We start from the raw sequence: 22,291 nt of genomic DNA on the forward strand, positions 1-22,291 counted from the left end.
TCACAGAGACAATGGATGTATTTCCAATGTATTCTTTCATCTTTGTGATTTTTAAGCGTCTTATTTTAATGATCTCACAACTCCAGACTGTAAAACTTCGCACCAGAGGAGGTTTACTCCCACATTGACACAAACAAAGCATTGCACACCAGTCTCCCAGCAAGGAAACAACTGCTACCCCTGCAAATAACGGGTGCTCCTTTGTTAAAAAGGCATGTTTTTGTGGATATACAGTTCTTGTAATCCATAAAAATAACTGCACTAACAGTTATGAGGATGAATTAAGGATGCTATAAAAATACAACAACCAAGCTAGCATAAAAGGGAGAAGTATTTTGTCTTTACCTATAATATCAAATGCCCTAATGAGATATTTAACACAAAAGAAGTACATTTAGGACAAATCTAAAAAAAAAAAAAAAAGATGTGTTTATTTTCTGTGTAGATACAGATGAATCCTGAAGATGATGTTCTTTACCCTTCTAATTTCACCCCAAGGTACACTGACCAGACAAAGAACAACAAAGGATAAAACAGTTTGCTTAATTACAGTTACATACCCCTGTAGCAACTTTCTTAATATACATATATTTGGTGAATCAACAGCAGCCAAAATACAGTTCAGGTTATAGCAGATGATAAATCAAAACAGAAATAGCCTAGAAAGCTGCATCTCGATATTTCATTAACAATTTTAACAGCATTCCTATTAATGAATGTTTCTATCAATTACAGCTATAGAAAGTGCAGTTTAAACACAGATTTATATTAAAAATTACACAGAACTACATGCTTTTTAAAATTTTTATTGAATGTAATATTTAAACAATTTCATAAACAACTAAAGCATAAAAGACTGTCTGTTCATGATGCTTCCATTCTTTTTTTCCTCCATTTTTCCACATAGAACTTGAATGACTCCTATAAATAGAGTGGAATAAACAAGTTCAACATTGTTTCAACAGAAAAGTTACTAATTCTGAAGAAAGTCTTATGTCCTGACAAAAGCAAAATCTATTATTCTCTGTCATGCAAAACTAGATCTGTATTGAAGTCTGTATAATTAAGAGAAATACCAGAGAGAGAATAAAAGGAAAAGGAAAACCTTGCCAAAAATGCATAATGAAGCTTCTATTACAAAATGCAATAATATAATCAATTTCATTTAAAAAATGAAAATACTTTTTAACTGCAATCTGCAATTCTGTCAAAAAAATTGAGATGGTTTTAAAGACCAAGCTGCATTAGAAAAAAATTGAACAGGGAAATCAGAAAATGAATCATTTCAGTGACTCTAAAGAACACTTATTTTCACTAGCTACATGTAAGAAACAGATATTCTAGGTTTTAAATTTACACAGTCTGAATAAAAATTCAGATTATAAATTATGTGTCAAGGTTGCAGAAAAAACTTCACAGCCGTTAAAAGGCTAAACCAAATATTTTATGCCAAAATTTTCTCTAATTCTTTGCAAAATGAGAAAAGAAAATCGCATTTTTCATGAAGCAATATGGAGAAACAGCGTATAATCAGGTCTTTACAGACCTATAGAAAAGCACTTATTTTAAAATACAAAAAGTGGGTAGAAAATAGCAAGTTTGCTTAAGAGAGGGAAAATATAATAAGTCTTTAAAATGGTACTCATAGACTATTAGTCAACAGAATCGTGTGAAAGAAGTATTTACAGTCTTGACAGATCTAGTGTCATGCCGCTTGTCACCCTCAAATAAGATATATTTGCACAGTTGCATATATCTGTTGGGAAGGCAGCTAGAAGCAAAGCTGCAACAGAAAAATAATTCCTACCGTTCTAAAATCCCATCCTACTAAAGCAGCAACTTGTACTGGATACAAACCAGGTAATTAACAAAAACTAAAACCCATTAGTTGGTAATGAAATACACATTCTATAAGCCTTTTGAAGTTCAATTGCTTAGATAAATGCCCCAAGGACATTTGATAAAGGTACACCTGTAGATGAGTGCCTGATAAGGATCAGGTAGTTTAAATATCATAAGCCTCAAGAGGTTTTACTTTCTCAAGTCAAATCCAATGCAAGGTTACTATAGCACCTACAACACTCACTACTTCATACGTTACCTCCTCTGAGGAGTCTCTGCTGAGATCTAATCCCTATGTAATTATTCATGCAATTTGTTTTATTAACACTGAACATACACTATTCTGCAGATCTATTTCTTAATTAGGAAATACTCACAGGGGGCTCAGTGAAAGGGACAGGCTCTCCTGCTTTCTTCAGAAAAGCTGCTAAAGATTTCAGAGATAGCTCATGCAGCTGTATATCCTTCGCTTTGATTTTCTCATACACAGCTTTTACAGAAGCAACATCCCCATCCAATTCTGAGGAAAAAAATAAAAAACAAAAAAACCCAAAACAAACAGTGGTTAACCTCTTTCATCTGTTTCCATGATGTCACACATTCCTACTACTTGCCAAAACAGATTCTAAATATTCTCATATACAATATTCTACATATTCTGGATATTCTTCATATCCTACTGACAATACATATATGAGAATGGAACATACAGTCATTCTAGCCTTCTTTTTTATATGAGGCTGGATGACCAATTCCTTCAAGAATGTGCTGGAACCACAAAGGAGCAGGGGCAGCTCAGTGAGAACACACCACTCTAGCATAGGAGATACCGAGCCATATGCCTCTTTCTGAAGCAAATGATAAAAAATAAACAAACCCGCCAGATTAAAAGACACCCAAGTTCAACACGAGAGAACGCTAGAGCAGAACTTAATTCCCTTAAGTAAAGGCAGAATATTGTTATGGTTACAGGTGCTGGCTACATCAAAACTATAACCTAAAGGAACAAAGAAAACAAAGGTCAGATGCTTGTTTTAGAACATAAAGGAAAAAGTATTTCATCCTACTGAGCAGGAGAAAGTTTTTCTGTCCCACTAACACTAATACAAACCTTAACTGCTTAGGTAACCAGTAACATTTTGCTGGACATTCCATAAAAAGCACCATCCCCTGCAACAGGTTCTAATTAAACCATTCTTCATTCATTTAAAGCACTATTCACTTTGAGTTGTAGAAGAGTGGAGTATGTTTCTCCTTCCTCCAAAGTGGGAGAGAGGAGAAACTCTTACATTGACTCATGTTCAACCACCAACTTTGCTGCTGCTCAGCATTTGCTTGAGCAGCATCAGGATGAAATTAAAGCGACCCCTGACAGTTTCACTGTTGTCCTCAGGGTCAGTACAACAGTTCCTAGCACCCTGTGAACAATAAGGAAGCCATCATGTCCACTTAAGTTCATTTTGTTGCTTGGCAAAAGACAAACACCTGCTGTATGGGAGCTGGCTCAGATTCTTACTTGTTTCTCATTTGGAAACAGCATCTTCACAACCATAGGGGCTATAAAAACAATGGTTCTTAAAGAAAAAAAAGCTTTAATTATGCAGAAATGGATAGCCTGGGTCCTTTCTCATGAGAAAAATCTTCCCACTCAACATCTGGCACATGGCTGAGCTGCTCTCTGAATGTGGGAGGCTACTGCTGAAACTGCATGAAGTGATGGTTCAATGAAAACCTAATAGAAATCATTAACTTTCTATTTCTTAAAAATAGATGCATTTATGGTATGGAAAACAAACCAAAAAAAAGAGCTAATACTTCGATTGTGTTTAATGGACCACGCCAATGTGATTTTACGAATTTTCTTTTTATAGAAGGTATGCAGCCAAGGATTACACATCTCACCAGAGGAAATCTAGTCCTGGAAGTGGATCATATCTCAGGTCAAGGAAAGGAGTGAATGTCCCTTTATTTGTTCAGTCATGGATGTCCGATATACAATCGGACTTCTTTCAGCTGTGATCTATATTCTACTCTATCTTTGCTAAACACATAAACAATTATCAAACACATAAACAATTGTAATTTTATTTGCCCATTTATTTTGACAAGTAGTAATAGTAACCAATTGTTGTAATAGTACTCAGTTATCTTTCATTCCCCTTTCTAAGTAGCTAAATTGCTGTTCATGTGTACATGTACATATTAGACATGGTGGGAACAGAATGTAGTAGTGTCCCTGGATATTCTAAGAGTAGAAGACGACCTTACTTCCTTAAGAAAGATGTAACAGAAAATGCAAATATATCCTAGCATGATCCGTCCAGGCCAGGTCTGCTAAAGTGGGTCAAGTAACTGATGTGCCCTCATCTACCTGATACAGGACTGGAATCGATGTCTCATACAGGTGAGATGCTTGTACAGAATAACCTAGAAACAGCTGTTAAAACTCTTCATGCTGGTACTGAATGTCTCCTCTAGAACTTGCTACGAGCCAGCTACATCTCTGCCTGAAGAAACTACAGCAACCTTCTGTGCGCATACAGTGTGGCTCCAGGTGGTGAATACACTAATCACTGTTTTAGGTACAACAGAGTAAGTGACTAACTCTCTGCAATGTCTTTATGAAATTGTTGTACTATGACATAGTTGGAAAGGATACTGAAAAAATTAATTAGTTCACTTATGGTATTTTTACTGAGGGAAAAGCAGTAAAGGACTAATGACAGTGTAAAGCAACAAGTACAGCACTGGTGACAAAAGGGCATTTTTTTGTTTCATAAAAACATGTTAGAAAAAACTTACCCTTGCTATGACTGAAACTATGGGGCTAACGGACCTTGGTAGCAATTGCTGGTTTTGAACATCTTCTAAGCAAGTGAATTTTCTAAGTTAGATATCTATCACGAGAACTTCTACAGGTTGATTCAAATACAGTGAAGTTTGTATTCCTTTAAAACCATACCTTGGATTTCAGTTTGAAGTGTTTTACTTAAATATTCCTATTTATCTCCTCTGTGCTTGATTGGAGCACAAGGGCTTCTGTCATTGTATCCTTTTGCTTGTACTACATGTGTGAAGAGTATTTACTCCCTGTAATAAAACTGGAGGACCATACCAGAGTACAGAAGGCAAAGGACGCCACAGCACAAAGAGGGAAAGTTCCTAGTGAGTGTTGCCACAGGGGTGTACATCCTGGTTTTTCAAGAGTGAGTGTTGCAAATAAACATAATTAAATAAGCAGCTTGATTTTTTTAGAGCTCTTCCTCTCTGACTTCAACTATAAAGAGAACTGATTAGCATTTCAAATCAACTATTTAGGTAAATCCGAATGAAGGCATCTGGAATGTTAACTTTAGCTAAATTAAAACAGGTATAAAGAATCTATGCTAACAATAATGTCCTTGCACATTACTGATAGAATTAACCACTTATTATTTTGAAACACACACATAAAAGGAAGAAATATACTTACTACATTTTTTTAGAAAAAAGCCAGATTCATTTTAAAAGCCATTAATTTCTACAGTATTTCTCTCCATGGCTTAGGATGGCTTCGTTTTTTTTTCCATGAAGCCCCCACTTAGCCTCTCCTGCAGTCTCTAATACAGCTCCTTTTGTAAAGGATTCAAGGCCTGGGCCAGTGGTTTGTTTTTCCAGCCTAGGACAGGTTGAAACTAGCAAGGACAGTATAACAGACCCAACAGACTTCAACAACAAACCCCAGACAACTCCCCACCGCTTTGTGGCTCAAACTGTAAAGAAAGTGTAAATCCTTCTCCCCATTCTAAGGGTTTCCATGACCCTTCTGAATTTCTCAAGAGTTCTTACTAAAACTCTATTCCAAGGAGAGTAAATTACCATAACATCTCATGAGGTAACGGTATGCAATTTCCATGTCTAGATGCTCAGGAATGAGTTCTAGAAGTGTCTCAATCTTCTTGGCCTATGAAATTTAACACACAGACAAAAAGGGCATTAGCTTCAAATCTTAAAGAGCAAAGTAAAATTGCCAAAGTTCGAATAATTATTTCGGATCTTTAAAGTGAAACAACCTGTACTGATACCAAGGAATGGACTGTGCAGCTGAAAGTAGACGTAACTACTTCCCTCCCAAAATTTCATATGCAGATAAGAAATAGTCCAAGAAATCAGTCATAAAATAAACAAAATACAGGACTAAAAGCCATACTCAAGAAGCCTAAACATTAATTTCTCAATTTTTTTTTTGAAGGAAGCAATTAATGTATTAATGAGAATATGTCAGAATTTGAACCAATCTAAAAAAAATGCAAACCACTCAGCAGCCTTCACTGACCTAGAGGCCAATGGCAGCTATGATCAGCCTTAAAAGAAGTCAGATCACTAACTAATGTGCTTAAATTTAGAACCTCCCTTCCTCAACCTCCAATTCCAGTTTTAAAACCTCTAAGGTCCTGAATTACAAGAATTTTATAGAAACTAGGAACATCTTTATCGTATAGTACTAACTTCTACGTGTTATTAAAATTTCAGCTTGAAAAGCTAGAGAATTTCAAGCTTTTCAATTTCTTCTATAGACACCAAAAGATGGGTTTTGTCATCATCATATTTATCATCATCACTTCTATAAGAAAACTTTTAATGTATGCGTATTTAATGGCAATTTCCACAAAACATAAACGTGCCTTTTCCCTCATTTGAAAAATATTTATTCTAGTTTGTGTATTAACTGTCTCCTGATGCTGCTCCTCTGTGAAAAAGAAATGAATGTGGTTTTGCATGCATGTGTGTGTTTAGGGTTCTTTTTTGTTGTTTGGGGGGGTTTGGTTTTTTGTGTAGTGGTTTTTTTGATTGATTGTTTGGGGGATTTTTGTTGGCTTTGTTATTACTTTGAGGGGGGCATATGAGGAGGGAGGGACAGGAGTAGAGCAGGCACATATATGAGAGCATTTCGAATTATAGGGAGTGAGCACAAAGCCAGGAATCTAAACAGATGCTCAAACTAGATATATTCCCAAATCACCATAACAAGTAACATAAAAGGTGCCTTTTAATGTAAACATAGAGGCATTTTATCATTACAGAGAGGCTGAGGTTTTCACTTGCATTTGTATTCATACAGTGTAGCCAATAAAATAAGTACTTTCAGGTTGTGATGCTGAACTGGATAGTGCAGCAAAACATTTAAAGCACAATGTTTATAGGACATAAAGTATAACATCAAAAATGCAGGAAATTACTGAAACAATAGAAAAATACTAACTACACCCTCCTTTCCATCACACTCCATAATGTAAACTGTTCCTTTAAATGTACCCAGCTCTGCAAATTAACCTCCCAAAGAAACCTGATAAAGCTATCAACTGTGAAGTTCAAGATCCAAAAAAATTCAACAAAGGTTGATAAAATAGTATTTTGCTGCATATAGAATGACATACAGGAAAAAAATACTATACCTGTCCAGGTTTAGTTGCTGCTCTAGCCATAAAACTCACAAAAGTTCTCTTCTCCTCAGCTAATGCACCACACCTCTAAAGAAAAAGAAATAACTAATGTAGCAGTCATGAATATCTTAGTGATAAACAAAATGACTAAGGTAAAAATGTACAAGCAGAGATGTTTAAAATAATATACTAATATAACACCTATTTGCAACGTAAATAATTAATCATTAGTTTGAAAAAAAAAACCAAAACAAAAAACAACTATAAACCCATTGAACATTGGAAAGAAGTTAATTTCATGCACCGTTTTGGTAAACACTGTTTTTAAAATGGTAAGTATAAAGTTTGTTTAAAACAAAAGGGGAAAGAATTAAACTAATACTTCAACATACCACAAAAACGAGGTTTAGGACTGCAAAAGAATGAAAAAGAGAAACACTATTCCTCTCCAATTATACTGCCAAGCATTCACAAGTGAGCTAGGGATCATAAGGTTAATTATACATTTAATAAGGTGTCAGGGAGATAACTGCTCGTTTCTTTATAAAAATTAAAATGTACAAAGCAAGTTCTCTTTAAAGTATAATTACCTACACTTATGCATACAAAGGACTGATTTCAATCTCTCTATTTTATAAAAGGCTTTCACTGCAATAGACAGTGTTTGAGAGAGAGAGTTGAACTTAAAAAAAGTTTGAGACAGACCAGATAAATCAAAAATCTATCTTACTTTAGAAACAAGGGCAAAATAAAATATACAAGACAATATTTTAGTCTATGTTCCTCAAAGGTGTCAGTCTTAAAATTCTTACAGTGCACAGTGCTTTTTACCAACTGTAAGATATTTTATCAGTATGCACAGGAAGGAGAGAATATTGTGCATATAAAAATACACATACAGTGAATTTAATACATTCAGTTAGTATTTTAGACATATGCAAACAAGAAATTTTGGTTTATGCCATTATGAACGCACAGGATGTATAATATGGTTTGACAAGCTCTTTAAGGTCGAGGTGAAAAGGTGTGAAGCCTCATTCCATCAGGCAAACTGAGACAAAAGTGTACCCATAGTGTTCTGACAAAGAACTGCTTTGGTGATAAACAGAGACAAAATATTCATGGAAGAAACTCGAAACATTTTATTTACTGATTCTAGCCATTCTCACCTACTGTCAGTGTAAAAAATAAGGATGCTGTGAGAGGAAAGAGACAGTCTAGTTGGAGAAATGTTTTCCACAGCCCCCTTTCATGCTGAAACATCACATCAATTTAGACTTTCATCAGTAAAAGCATCCTCCCTCCAGACAGTACAAAAGATACTGTTGCTGCTTCTTGAACTTCTAAATAGACTCTCAGATGCATTTTAGAAAGCAGGGATTCTCCACGTGTATGCTAATATTTCAGATTATTACAAGCAAAATAATTCATTTAGATTGTGGTTTACTTTTGAAGAAAATAACAATGGACAGACTATCTTCTAGTTACCTATTAGCAGAATACTTGATCCACAATAACACTCAAGAATGTTTAATACAACCAGAATTTCTCCTGCACCATATAAAGCCCAAATTTTCTCATATACACAGAAATTTAAACTCAAGCTTATTTGTGAATGGCCACTCAACATGAAATACTTTAAAAGTCTCCCCCAAAATATAGTGTATACAATGCTATTTCAAGTCTGCTATAGAGCTATGAATTTAATTCCAACAGTTGGATGCTGTTGTAGTAAGAAGTTTTAGGAACATGTGAATTGACATTATTCCACGTTTTGAAAAAATTTAAGAACACAGATTTTACTTAAAAATGCAAAACCCCCTGTTCTTCACAAAAGTAAGAAATTGTAACCAATTTTGATTCACTCATTCAATTTCATTCATTTCTAAGAGCAATCAAAAAAATTAGGAAGAGGAAAATAAATATTTTTTTTTGCATTTTGTTGTTTCATGCTAGATAGCAAGAGATCTTTATAGCAGAATTTTAGTCTCCTTTTAATTTAATACTCAGGTGACCCAGCAGGCAAAGCAATAAACAAAGTAATATTAAAGGGCAAGTAATACAGAAATAATACACCTCACGCTGTAGCAGAAGCAACTGACCACATTTGCTGGTATGCATTTCTTCTCAAAAATGGCCTTGGAATATCATAAAACACTTGATGGATGAAGCAGAGCTTTTTCTTTCACAGGTTAAATACTTAGGAACTGGCAGATGAGTAGCATGACCTACCAGGAGGTGGTAACAGGTCTCAGTTTGAGGCAGGAGCCCAGGCAGGTGGAATGACCTGTGTGGTGGCTGGACTGCCACCTGCTGGGATGAGCCCCCTGGTTTGTGCAGGCTGCCAGCCCCAACTCTCATCCCCCCACAGCTCATCCCACCTCTGGCTTTGTCTTTAGCTCTGTACAAAAGGCACAAACGCAGCTGTCTCACTTCTTGAAGGTGGATCGCCAACTCAGCTGAGACTGTGGCCCGGAGACCAGCATTTGTCTTTTAATGCACCAGTGACACTCAAGTGAATAGAATGCAAATTCAGCTCTTAATAAAGCTTCAATACAGCATATACAATGTTATAGCAACCAATTGAAATAAACTCCATGAAAAGCACACGTTGCCTAATTCTGGTTTGCAGACTGTGCAGCTGTAAGATACGATGTTTACAGCACTTAAGAAATTACATGAGAAGTTGCAAGAAGCGACTGCTCTCCAGCAGAAAACTTCAAAAAAATATTTGCTTTGGGTGGAATTTGAAGCAATACACCAGTCCTCCTTTATTTTCTTCAGGTTGTTAGAAGACAAAAAAAATCTTCTGACTCTGGCACCCACTACAAGTATCAGTACTAGTTCACGGTTTGGAATAGTCTAAACTGTGCTGCTGCTACTCTCACTGTAACTCAAAAGCACAGTAGTACTAGCCTATTCTACACACCTCCTCTTTTTGACAATTTCTCAGTTAACCTTTGAAGAGCTCTACGCATTTCTGTACCCCTCTTGTTATGTGATTACCTGTATCAGCGATCTGGCATCATCCACTCTGTCTGCGCTGACATATTGAAGGAAAAGATCTGTGACAGGTCTGTAAATTCCAAACTGACTGGCCAGTCGTTCTGCCATCACACCAACTGCAAAATGATGGGTACATAAGGAAAATCTTTGATTGAAAAGCCACTTTGTAAACTTCACAGGCTTGATTTATGCTGAATGAGCAGGTTTTACATGTAATAGCTCTTTCATAACACCTCTGTCTAGTCAGAATATTTAAATATCATTGCAATTAACTTACATTTTTCCAAAGCTGGTTCTAATCCATCCTCAGACACCTTTCTTAACAAATAAGAAATATTTCTGACAGCTTGATCAGGATTCTGTGCACCAGAGATAAGCAAAGGCTCAAGGTATTCCACAGCAGCATCAAGGTCATTGCTAGGAAAAGAGATGGAACTGGCTTAGTTTCTGAAATCAAGATTTCTAAACCTAAAGAATCAATTATATTAAAGTTTTTGTTTTCTACATTAAGCTTATATTTCCCAGGAATGGTTAAGTACCTATGACTTCGTTCAGATATTGTAAAAGTGAAACCATTTATGACCGAATTGATAAATTAACCCATAAATAATTTTTTTTTAAATGACCTTTGACCTGTAACGAAGCTTAAGTAGTTTTGACACACTTTTTTCCTCATTAAGAAAGAAGAGTTCAGATAGCTGCTTTAGGAAGACATGTTCTGCAAATCTAGAAGGCCAAATCAGAACATTAACGGAAGGTATCTGAATAATTAATGCACGTAACTAAAGTATTTTTTTTAATGCCATACAATTAATTATTTACCTGATTTTTCCCATGCCTGCCCTTTCAGATGTAAAACACAATACTAAATGTCTTTTGGTAAGTACCTTTGTCTAAACATTTTTAATCTTATGGCTTCAGTACAGCAAATGCTAATAACACAATGCAGGACGTATTCAGCAAAGCGTAAGCTCTACCACTAGCACTCTAAAAAGTTCAAATGACAACACTTCTTATTGGTCCACCCTAAAAAGTAATTGACAAAGAAATCAGAGCATGATGATAAATGCTTTTAGGTGAAGCAGAAATGCAGCACATTCGAAAGCTATGAAAAATGCTTTGAAAACCATATCAGAAACATGAATTTACCAATAAATGAACAGGTATTAAAAATACCTGTTAGAATCTGTTTTTCATAGTTATCAAGGTACAACTTGCAAGATATGTAAGAATATATAAGGCGTATATTATTGTCGTGGACAATTATTTATGCTGCTGCTAAGTCTTTTCATGCCTCCAAGCTAGTTTCAGTATGGGAAAAGTTGGTGCTGCTTAAATAAATAAACTGCTGGATGCTGGCATAGGTTATTTATTTATTCTTGTCACCAATCTACATCTTAAGAATGTAGTGTGACTTTGGAATGACTTTATGACATAGAACTATAGGAAAATATGCAGTTTAAGAGAGAAATCCTGCAGTTTCTCTCCTGTTTGGAGTGTTTAATTTAGGCAAAATCAGTGCACTAAAACTGTGTGCCAAGGACCACTCAGATCTGAGTATTTACAGGATCAGTCTCTTATGGACAGATTGTTTTTCAGCAGCTGAAACCATAGCGAGCTCACTAGTGGAACTGGCCTGCATGGCTCTCCTTCAATCCAAGTCCTCTTGCTGTTCCAGACATTTCAGTGACTCTTCTCTCTAGTCTGGCACGCCTGAGGCGGTCGGGTATCTCTTATGTACTACACAGTTCTACAGCCTTCCTGCCAACTTAGACACAGGAGCTCTACCTGATGAAACTGGTTTGAAATAAAATAACAGAATATTCCTGAAGACTTCTTTTGTGCAAAGCATATTTGAGAAATTCATAGTATGCCCTTTCTCCCCGAAGTGCTTCCCCCCATGCAGTTTTATACAAATGATAAACTAGCACAGTACCAACATATCAACTACAACAAAAATGCTCGGCAGAACATGATACTGAATTAAACAGTTGAATCAAAGGATACTCAAAGCATGGGGATAATTAATAATGACTGAAACTGTGGCCTAAAACAGCATAGCAACCAATTTTTTTGTAATTCTGACCAAAAAAAATATAAAACCGCTCCACAGATATAATATCTGGTTTTCACATCTTGAGGATAAACATAATAATATTTTGTATTTCAACTATTGGAACTGGTAGCAGAATTTTGTTTCCAAATAGGTATTATATGTATGGGTAGAAGTATTATATGTATGGGTGCTAAGTTCCAAGATGTTTTGTGTTTATATTGATGAAGTAATTCAGTTTTACATTCAGATTTCTATAGGGCTTTTGACCTAGCACCAAGCAGAACACTTTATGTGAGGTGCAATACGTTAGAATAAAAGTGTCAAAGCTAAATTACACCAGAGAAGACCTTATGCTCTCCCAAGTGCTTCGTAACTATCCCTGTATTTCATTAAATGATTTTCATCCCCAAATGTGTTTGGGAAATGATACCGGAACAGAACTGAAAAGCACAGCACACTGCTCAACTTGACCACAATTTTAACATCTAGGACACTACAAGAATGGAAACTGAAGGAAATGGATAACGCAATTGATTTCCCACCACTCTGCACAAGAGAATTCCATATGCCAGTCCTAGAAATACTTACTTCTTAGTATGAGCCAAAGCAACAGCGTTAGCTATTAGTGAGGCAGATACACCAATTGATTTTGTGATGTCTTCCAGCATGTTTTTAAGTGCTTGCAGGTTCTTTAGGTCCCCTTTTTCTGCCAGAGTCTGAGTGAGCGCAATGACGGCTGGTCTAGTAGGCAACAAGCCGCTGTCAAGCATCCCCTTTAAAACCGCCAGGGCATCTAACAACGGTAAAGAAACAAGGGAAAACGAAAACAGGTTTTAGTTCGGAAGGCAACCATGCTGCTGGTATCATTAAAAGCATGCTTTTAAAAGCATGTACAGAAAATAATTCTCTTGCTGAACTTAAGACCCAAAAACTGCTAGTGAATTGCAACTTGAATATATACAGAGAAATAAAAACTTTCAACAGTACTTCAGGGAAAATGCTTTAATATTTGCTCAATAAAAAGTATTAAGATAATTTTAACATTTAATTGATTTATTTTAGTATCCAGCTCAAGAAAAGTAGCTGCCTCATAAATGTCCTCTCTTATAACCTGAAAGTCACGACCTTTCAGCTTGATTTTTCTCCAAACTATACCCAATTTTCTTTACTAAAAACCAATTTGCATATTTAAGAATAAATATAGTTTTTAAATGTAATTCAATATTAAAACTGCTAAAGTCTAGTATTCAAATTTGTCTTTTTAAGTGTGCACCAAAACTTTGCTTACCGACATTTAATTTTCAAATAAACACATGGGACACAAGTCTCCATATGAAAACAAAAATCAACTCAAAACTGGACAGTTACCTGAAGAATTCCTAAAATTATAGCAATTAACTATGTTAAAAACACACAACATCAGCCTCCTGTCTGTCTGCCACAAATTCCCTAAACCCACTGCAGATGCAGTTGCTCCCATTTCTCTCACCAGAATTCTTGTCAGTTTACATTATACATGAGCAAACACACACAGAAAGACATGCCCCTCTGGTAAAAATCTTTTACTCCTTACCAGCACAGGCAGGATTATTCACACATAATTATAATACCAATTGATAACACTTCTAACATAATATACACCCACTTGAACTCCACAGCATTAACATTCCAATTCAATATATGCAGGTACTGCAGAAACCAAATATTGCCTTTTAAAGAGAGCAAGAAAAAATATCCTGTACACCTAACTGTCCTTCAGAGCAATTTTATAATTTATTTTTTTTTTAGGGGGAGAAAAAAAAAAAAAAAGGAGCAACATATCAGGGACAGGATTCGTAAAATTTAAAAAGCAAATTTAAAACCCACACTAAGTTCAAATTGTCTCCTGACTGTAAGAGTGGACCTCCCTTTAGCATGGAACATGACCAGCCTTCTCACAAGGATAGGGAAAGATTTGGAAGTTGCATGTGTGCAGCACTACTGCAAGAAATCATGTACTAGTAGTGTACTAGACAATTCTGTTGGTACCTTTTAATTTTCTTATGAAAAGCACTCATCATTACTAATCTGAATTCATAACTTCATCCCTTGATTTTTCAGTACTTAAAAGTAGGTGACTATGTGCTTGTGAAAACACACTGTTTATCTTTTAAAAGTCTTTCCTATAAACTCTGCAAATTCCACGCTGTGAAAATTCAAGCTCTGACTCTTAGTAACAAGTAACCTCAGTTTTACAAAGTTTTTGCTAGAAGATACTAGAGCTCTTACAAGTAGATTTAGGAACCTACATAAAAACTTCTAACTGTACCACATTACACAGCAAAGAATGATGGTGAACTCTGTGAGGAAGTGATAAAGCAAGCAAGTCTTCACAGGACATAGGTCAAATGGAGCTCACCACCAAAAGATTACAAAAAGACCACCCAAATTTTTTGGGGGTAATCTATGGGCCTCGGAAAACAACAAGTATAGCTGAAATATTTCGTAGCTTGCATTTTCAAGGCTTGTGTCACTTACAAAAAAAGCAGCAGTATTTTTCAAATTAAAATAGAAACAAGGATCAAGTCCGACTATTCAATTAAATTACCGAAGTAAAGCTTGTTTAGTGCACGAGACAAAAGAAAAAATAATTTTGCAAACCAAAGTAATTCCACAGACTTCTTGAAAAACTTTTTATTGTGCAAAAAGTAGCATTTTTAGAGTACAGCAAGGGAGAAGGGTTGACACGGCAGAGAATTTAGTATGCTGGTGAAAAACCAATCATGTAGTTAGCGCGAGAGATTGGCAGAATATAGAAACATCAGTGATGTTCTGAAGAAGAAGGGAAGATTTTTGGTGTGTAATATTTAGGAATAACTGGCAAAACTTCATGGCACACTGGACAAGAAAAAGCAGAAAATTTATTAGAATAAAATCAGACAGGGATGTCGAGTGAAGGACTTGAAAGCTGCAAAAACTTAAGACTTGCCAAGAGCAAGAGAATCAATTGCATTCACCACAAATACTTCATCAGTCGATGACACCTGGCAATGACGTCAGACCGGAGACCGAATGGGGAAGGGATTTGAAAGAAGACTTAAGTTTATCAGCTGGAGGAAAGAGTACAAGTGAGAAGATGAATCTAAATGCTTCTCTTAAGAGTATTTTAATGTAGCTGACATCACACAGGAATGAGTACTACAACTACGCATAATGGAATGAAATAAAATAAAATTAACCGATGGCAGAATCAAAAATGGGATTTTCTGGTACGCCTTCTGGTATGAAAGTAACACCCAGTGCAGTGTAATACCTATTCTTCATACATAGCTACTTTAACACTTAAAGGTACTGATGAAAGTATGTATCAACACTGTACTTACGCTTGCACAGGGGTAAAAGACACAGCACTGCACGCAAAACTACGTGCTTGCAGAGTTTTCCTCTCTCTCAAGAGTCCTACAGAACAACTTAATAAGTAAAATGTAATGCTGTGGAGGTGAAGTCTAGGCTGCACAACAACCAATGCCGAGAACTAAAATAACACAACTCCAAACTTTATCCACCATCTTGCCGGGTACCCTTACACACTCTTCAGCCACCATTTTCATCCCTACCATCATTGTTACATTAAAAAGGAAACCACACCGAATATTTTGTTACTGTTGGTATTGAGAACTATTAAAAAGTATTTGATTAAGTTTTTAAATCAATATTATAATCATTTAGTGCACAATCATGCACATTTAACAGTCAATTTAACTCATCTGGTATCTCACACAACCAACACAATATGCAAGAAACAACTGCTGGGAATTGTTTCAGATGCTCTAAAGTATGTTAATTTCCAAAGCAAAATGACTTGTGCTGTGAATTTTAACGCACTTGAAAGCCTGTACTTTCTCTCGTTCTGGAGCACAAATTTTGCATGTCTGAAGAGCTGTGATTCATCTTAAGAAAACCCATCTTGTGTTAAATGGAATGGAAACTGGACTAAGTGGTCAAATGACAAGTACATTCATATTCAAGCTGTATTATAAATGCATGTACAGTAATTTACGTCTCTCAGCTACCACAAAAGGCTCTTGATAAGCAGGTAATTTGCTAAATGGACTCCTTTATCCAAGTATTCGAAGGGCGTTACAAGAAAAATCTGCAGAGGCATTAATGTGACGTAAAGGTCAAGCATTGTGACATACCTTTCAAATAATCCCGCCTAACTTGCGATATGATGAGGAGGCTGCTGGCAGCACTGTTCAGTGTGAAGCCCTTGATGTGGGTCTCAGCACTAAAAGAAGCAGACATTTAGAAAGGAATTACTGACATGCTTCTGATACGATAATAAATGGTTGAGCACCAAGGTGAAATTATAAAAACTACTGTTCGTATGTTAAAAATATTGCTGCAAAATATCGACCTGGAGACAGCTTTTGTGTTATCCTGTCAATGGTTATAGAAGGATAATTTTTTTTTGCATTCTGACAGATGACAAAGTTGGAAGTGAGCAACAAAAGAAACAAAGTACAAGATTTTTTTTAAACAATCGGTTCAGATTCTTGAATGCTGACATATTAGATGACTAAAATAACTGCATGCCCTGCATTGTTCTGTTGTATCCTAAGCTGGATACTTTTTCTTCTTTTTTCAATAGTAACCATAATTATAAAATGTAAAACTATTCTTTCAGCAATAAAAATGAAACATTTATTTTCAGCACTGTATATTTTAAACATAAACTAAAGCATATTATGAACTAACACCATATCATTTGGTTGATTAATTTTCAAATTTCTGTCATCTAGATGTATACAGGTTTTAAAGTGAACATACTACATTTGCTGCCTTAGCCATGTTAAAATTGTATTTTGCTTATCAATTCTTTATCTCCTGTAATACAAAACTTCACGTATCTATAGCAAAGTGAATCTTTACTTTAATAACACTGCTAAAGCTTTTCTAACACACTGGAAATTAGTCAAGAGAGACTAACCAGCAATCACATTGATCTGATACGACAAAACGTTCCTGTTCCTAAATGACATACAGCCACAATTTAATATATAAGGATAACTTTACAAATGTTCATTTCTAGATTACAAAATCTCTACACAGAAAAGGGGGGCATTGCCATTTACCATATCAGCAATCAAGATAAACCTCACTGATCATCTTGTGGCAAACAACTGAGCAGCCTACCTACTTGAACTTAGAGGCTGAGCGGATTGGGAGGTAAGAAGGGTCATTGCTAAATTATTCTCCTCAATCCCAAGAAAATCCTTCACATCACATACAATATGACTATCCTCTCAGTCACTTTCAGCCTCCCAGGCTCGCAAATGCAGTCACTGGACTCGGGATTTTCTTACTCTCCCAACCAATCCTCTTAATCCCTGCCTAAGCACCCACTGCTCAGTTCCGCCTTTTTTTTCCCCCCCTTTGTCCCATCTGTCAAAGCCCTTAAGTCAACAATTCATGCATGAGACTGTAAATTACATATAACAAAGGATTTACTTTCTCCAATCTTCCAATCTTTCGTGTGATTAAATAGATGTTAGCTACTATTACAGAACTAATCCATCATTCCAATACTCCTAAATTTCTATTTAAAACTTCTTGGACTAAACACAGTAAATATTCCTCAAAACAGTGCTAGAATGCAAAAGCAACTAGACTTGGGTTGACCAACAGATTAGTAACCTTCTGGTTGTTTGGGGTTTTTTCCAAACGCACAGCACATTTTCTTTCTACCACACCACTTTTTCGTGGAAGTTTCTCAGTTCTGGTAACAGGAGAGAAGTTTTAAAATAATCTGACCTTTTAAAATAAAAAGATTTCTTATTTTGTTGCCTATGCTAATGCTCGTAGTACAGCTCTCTAAATATTATTTAAATTTCAAATTTGGCTTCAAGCAGAGTATAAAGCAAAAGGCGTTATATAAACGAAGGTAGCTTTCCTCTATTTTATGAAAATATTAGGAGTTGCACAAGTTTCAGGCCACTGCACACATTGAGGCTTTGTAGGAGTAATCTCTTTGTAGTATGAGGTTGGAAAAATTGTCAAGCATGCAGAAATGTGTGTGAAACACATAGATTTGCTATTCCTCAACCATGGGTACACACACAATCACTTTCTCTATTTCAGTGAATAATTTAAAACTTACAGACTTTTGAAAATGCTTGATGTAAGCATCATTTTGTTATGAGAAAAAAGATACACAAATAGACACTATGAACACTGCCAATATGAAGCATTTTCTGTCTTGATGCAGCAGTGAGCTGTTACAGGCTTCTTAGAATGTCATTATTTGGCATTTCTGTGTTACAAGACGGAGTGTGAAAGTTCTGAAAAGCACAGGGGTTATGATGGTCGGTTTTAACCAGAGACCAAGAATAGAACCTCTTATTAAATCCTGTTTTGTATTTTTCCTAATATCTCAAAGTGCAGAGACTTCGTTCTTTAAAACACATCTCTGAGTTTTTTAGTCTTTAAAATGTTTTGTTACTTTTTCCCTGCATTTTCAATTTATATACTAAAACAATTAAATATAGTGGGAATTCTCCTTTCTGCTCCTCCAGTCTGCAAATACTTTGTGCCTCTTCCTTACAAGTGTGTTTGAGCTGCAGAGTAGGGAAGTGGTCAATGCATCTACAAATCTTCAGTAGAAAGTTTTTAACTTCTTCCCTGAAAAACATTTCCACATGTGAATTTTTGGTGCAACTGTTTAACTACCTAAATTTTACCAACATTCTTTGTACTTCTAAAACATCTCTTTTCCATCTTCTATTTGCAAAGATTTATCAGTTACTTCCATTTCAGGAAGCTTAATTTGATAAACCCTTTTAGTTTTTCCTGGATATAAGCCATATATCCCTTAGTCACTAGCGTTTCTTATCATAAAGCACTGTTACTGAGATGAAAAAAGCATTATTATTATTCTGAATGCAAAACCCAAATGCTTTTTCAATTAAAGACATTTCTTTGGTCTAAACATTTTTAAAGAAAACACGAATATAATAAACATCATCTTACACTATACTGTTCCTGGACACCAAAACCCAACAGTTATTAGACTTTTCGGGTGCCCCATGCATCATGTAATTTACCTACAGGCACTTTCAAATTCACTGTATTCACTCAGAGAACACACTTGATGACAACCACTGTTCTTGTTTTAGCTGAAGAAACTGAAACACTTAAATTACTTGAATTCTTGTTCTTCTTGCCTCTATATTGATGAGTAGTAACATTTTTACTTTGAAGCCTATAATCTGACCAGAACACACGTTACAGGCAATAATTAAAGCGAGTGGTGTACCACACAACTCGCTAAAGACTTAATTCAATTCTGGTGATTCTAATAACCCGTGACAGCAGGTTGGATTTATTTCAGAAGTGTAAGAGTTGGATCTGAGGTTTCTGGTCATCTCCTCGCCACTGGCATCGCAGTCAAACGTACCGTTTTGCACTTGGCAGGCAGGCAGCTGCCGGGGAGCGTGGGCAGGGCAGGACAGCAGCAGGGACGGGCACGGAGGGGAAGGCTCCTGGGCACTTAAGTGAAGGAATCTTGTCTGTTTGGATATCGCTCTAAAGAGGAAGAGGCAGACTGCCAGAAGGGCAGACTTGCAGTTCTGATGCCAAGTACATTTGTTGATATTGTTGGTAGTTGAAATGAGTTATTAGCCAGCTGTACCGTCTCGTACCTTCTTTATACGTGGCATATCGCCCTGTGAAACACTGGTGTATTTTTTTACCACAGCTCCTAATTACCAGTCATGACCTGTTTTCTCATTGAAAGACGAGGACTGCCTTGAAAATGATCCCAAAATTATTTAAACAACCCCTCTGCCACCCCCCAACAATTACAATCCCCCAAACCCAGCAAAGCCTTACATGCGTTTCACTTCCATGGCTTCTTCCAGGCAATTCTGCGCTAACAATGCTCTTATGAGGGTGTCATAGGAACGATAATGAAACCCATTCTTCCCTTGCATTTTCAGGAAAACATGGTAGGCTTCTAAAAAAGAAAAAAAAAAAAAAAAGCCAAAGTGTAATGTCATGTTGCAATGATGTTGATCACAGAAAGAAACCACCTATTCATTGAAAAGTTCCATCTTAAATCTATTTATCCTCTGCTTACATCTTTGAGCCCAAAGCTCTTGGTCACAGCTTGTTCAAATCTGCTTGTATACAATAATCAATTGACAAATACCTCCACAGAACAAAAAGTTTGCTACTGCTCTTTTTCTATACGTGGCTGTTGCTTAAATACCAACACAGCTGGTTAGAAGGGGAAGACTCAGGATTTTTAAAGCAACACCTAATTCTGGGGTATATCGTTACAGTGTCTGGTGCACGATCACAACAGCGTTTAACAAATAATATAGGAGGTGATTCCAATATGGGGAGATCAAATTATTTGGCTACGACAAGATTTATACAAAACATACAATTTACAAATATACAGATATTTAACAAGTAAACTACGCTGCATTTGTTTGACTGATTAACAGTTTTATTTCATGCATTCACAATAACTGTCAGTGTATGAAAAGATGTTACCAAAAAGGGGGAAAAAATGATAAGCACACTTTTCAGTCATTTATTTTTCTGAAACAAGATTATGCAGCTATAAACATGCAGCTAAAACTGCCATCCAGGCTGTAACATATGCTAAAAAGCTGTGTTAAAACCATAAATGATCTTGTACATCTAAATCGTGTTTGCGTGTTTCATTTAATGAAACTCAAAAAATAATCCCTTTGCTAATTCAAATCATAGCCACAATAACCTTTAAAACTTTTCAGAAATACTTGGGACTATCACTGCAAATTTCACAACTAAATGTTAGTTTTTTCTTATACTTTGAAAGTAAAGATAAAGACAACTCATTTGAAACTTACTGTCACAAGAAGCGTTAGGCTAATAGCACTTAGTACAGTGTGCTGTGGAATTTTAAGCTGGCTTTCCCCAAACCAAAACTGTTCATGTGCCTTTTGGTTTGAATCTTAAACATCCTCAACCAAAGAGTATACATAAAAACCTCCTGAAATGTAGGCACAAAAATGACTATGCACAAAATTTATTATTTGCAATAGACAAACTGTTATACTGAGTTAATCATTAGAATTAACATTGCCATTCATAACTTACTTTGGATGCTTGGAGCTACATTAAATATATATATGAACAGAGATAAAGGATAAGAACATCACAGTAAAAATTAAATCCACTTCTGTGCATGTGAGTTTCACGTATACGAGAGGGACAGAGATGGAGAGAGACTATGACTGATGTCTGACAATACAGTAGTGATTGCAGGGTCAAGCAAAAAACCAATGAAACAAAGGTCAACACAAGAGAGATGGAGAGAGACTATGACTGATGTCTGACAATACAGTAGTGATTGCAGGGTCAAGCAAAAAACCAATGAAACAAAGGTCTTGAAATTCACCAGGTCTGAGGTTAAAGCTTGGCCTGTTAAAACGTGCTGAACTGAGATGCTGAACAGCAGCATTCACAGAGTGTTCACACTTCAATTCAGTGGGAAAGGCATTTTTTCTTCCACTTTTCTGAAAACTGAGGTACCAGTAGACTAGCAATCACATTCAACAATAACAAAACTCCTTTCACTGGTATAAGCTATTACATGTGTAACTGATTTTTTACAAAAATGTGTCTGACTGGTGATAGGTTTCCTCTTTTTGCTCGTGAAAGCCAGTTTAAATTCTATTTTTTTAAAGCAAAAAACTCCTTACATTTGGAGATTCCTACAAAAGCTCTGCTGTCTTCAGCCTGAACCAGGATTTCAGCCTGTGTTTGAATATTACTTTCCATTGGTTGGGTACAGAAATGGACCTTGCCTATTTCTACAAGTAAATATGTTTAAATATGTTTTGTAATGACTAGTTCAATGAAGAACTAAAAATCTTTGTATCAGTTTTGCTTACCTGTTCTAGGATGTTTTCTTATTTATATCTGTCCTGAC

At 35.9% G+C, this 22,291-nt stretch overlaps 1 protein-coding gene across 1 annotated transcript in view; it reads right to left on the minus strand.

The window, feature by feature from the left end:
- Window positions 1-406: 406 nt before the first annotated feature.
- The window catches only part of LRPPRC (leucine rich pentatricopeptide repeat containing), an 81,785-nt gene continuing 59,900 nt past the window's right edge, over window positions 407-22,291 (minus strand). Inside the window, exons 29-37 of the mRNA XM_014951206.1 lie at window positions 20,197-20,320; window positions 16,506-16,594; window positions 12,916-13,120; window positions 10,549-10,688; window positions 10,272-10,387; window positions 7,278-7,352; window positions 5,701-5,785; window positions 2,220-2,362; window positions 407-921 (exon numbers count right to left, since the gene is read on the minus strand). Of these exons, the coding sequence (XP_014806692.1) occupies window positions 865-921; window positions 2,220-2,362; window positions 5,701-5,785; window positions 7,278-7,352; window positions 10,272-10,387; window positions 10,549-10,688; window positions 12,916-13,120; window positions 16,506-16,594; window positions 20,197-20,320 (1,034 nt within the window). The 3' untranslated portion in view covers window positions 407-864. The remainder of the gene's footprint in view (window positions 922-2,219; window positions 2,363-5,700; window positions 5,786-7,277; window positions 7,353-10,271; window positions 10,388-10,548; window positions 10,689-12,915; window positions 13,121-16,505; window positions 16,595-20,196; window positions 20,321-22,291) is intronic.

Source organism: Calidris pugnax, unplaced genomic scaffold (assembly GCF_001431845.1).
Source record: "Calidris pugnax isolate Ruff unplaced genomic scaffold, ASM143184v1 scaffold24, whole genome shotgun sequence".
Lineage (NCBI taxonomy): Eukaryota > Metazoa > Chordata > Aves > Charadriiformes > Scolopacidae > Calidris > Calidris pugnax.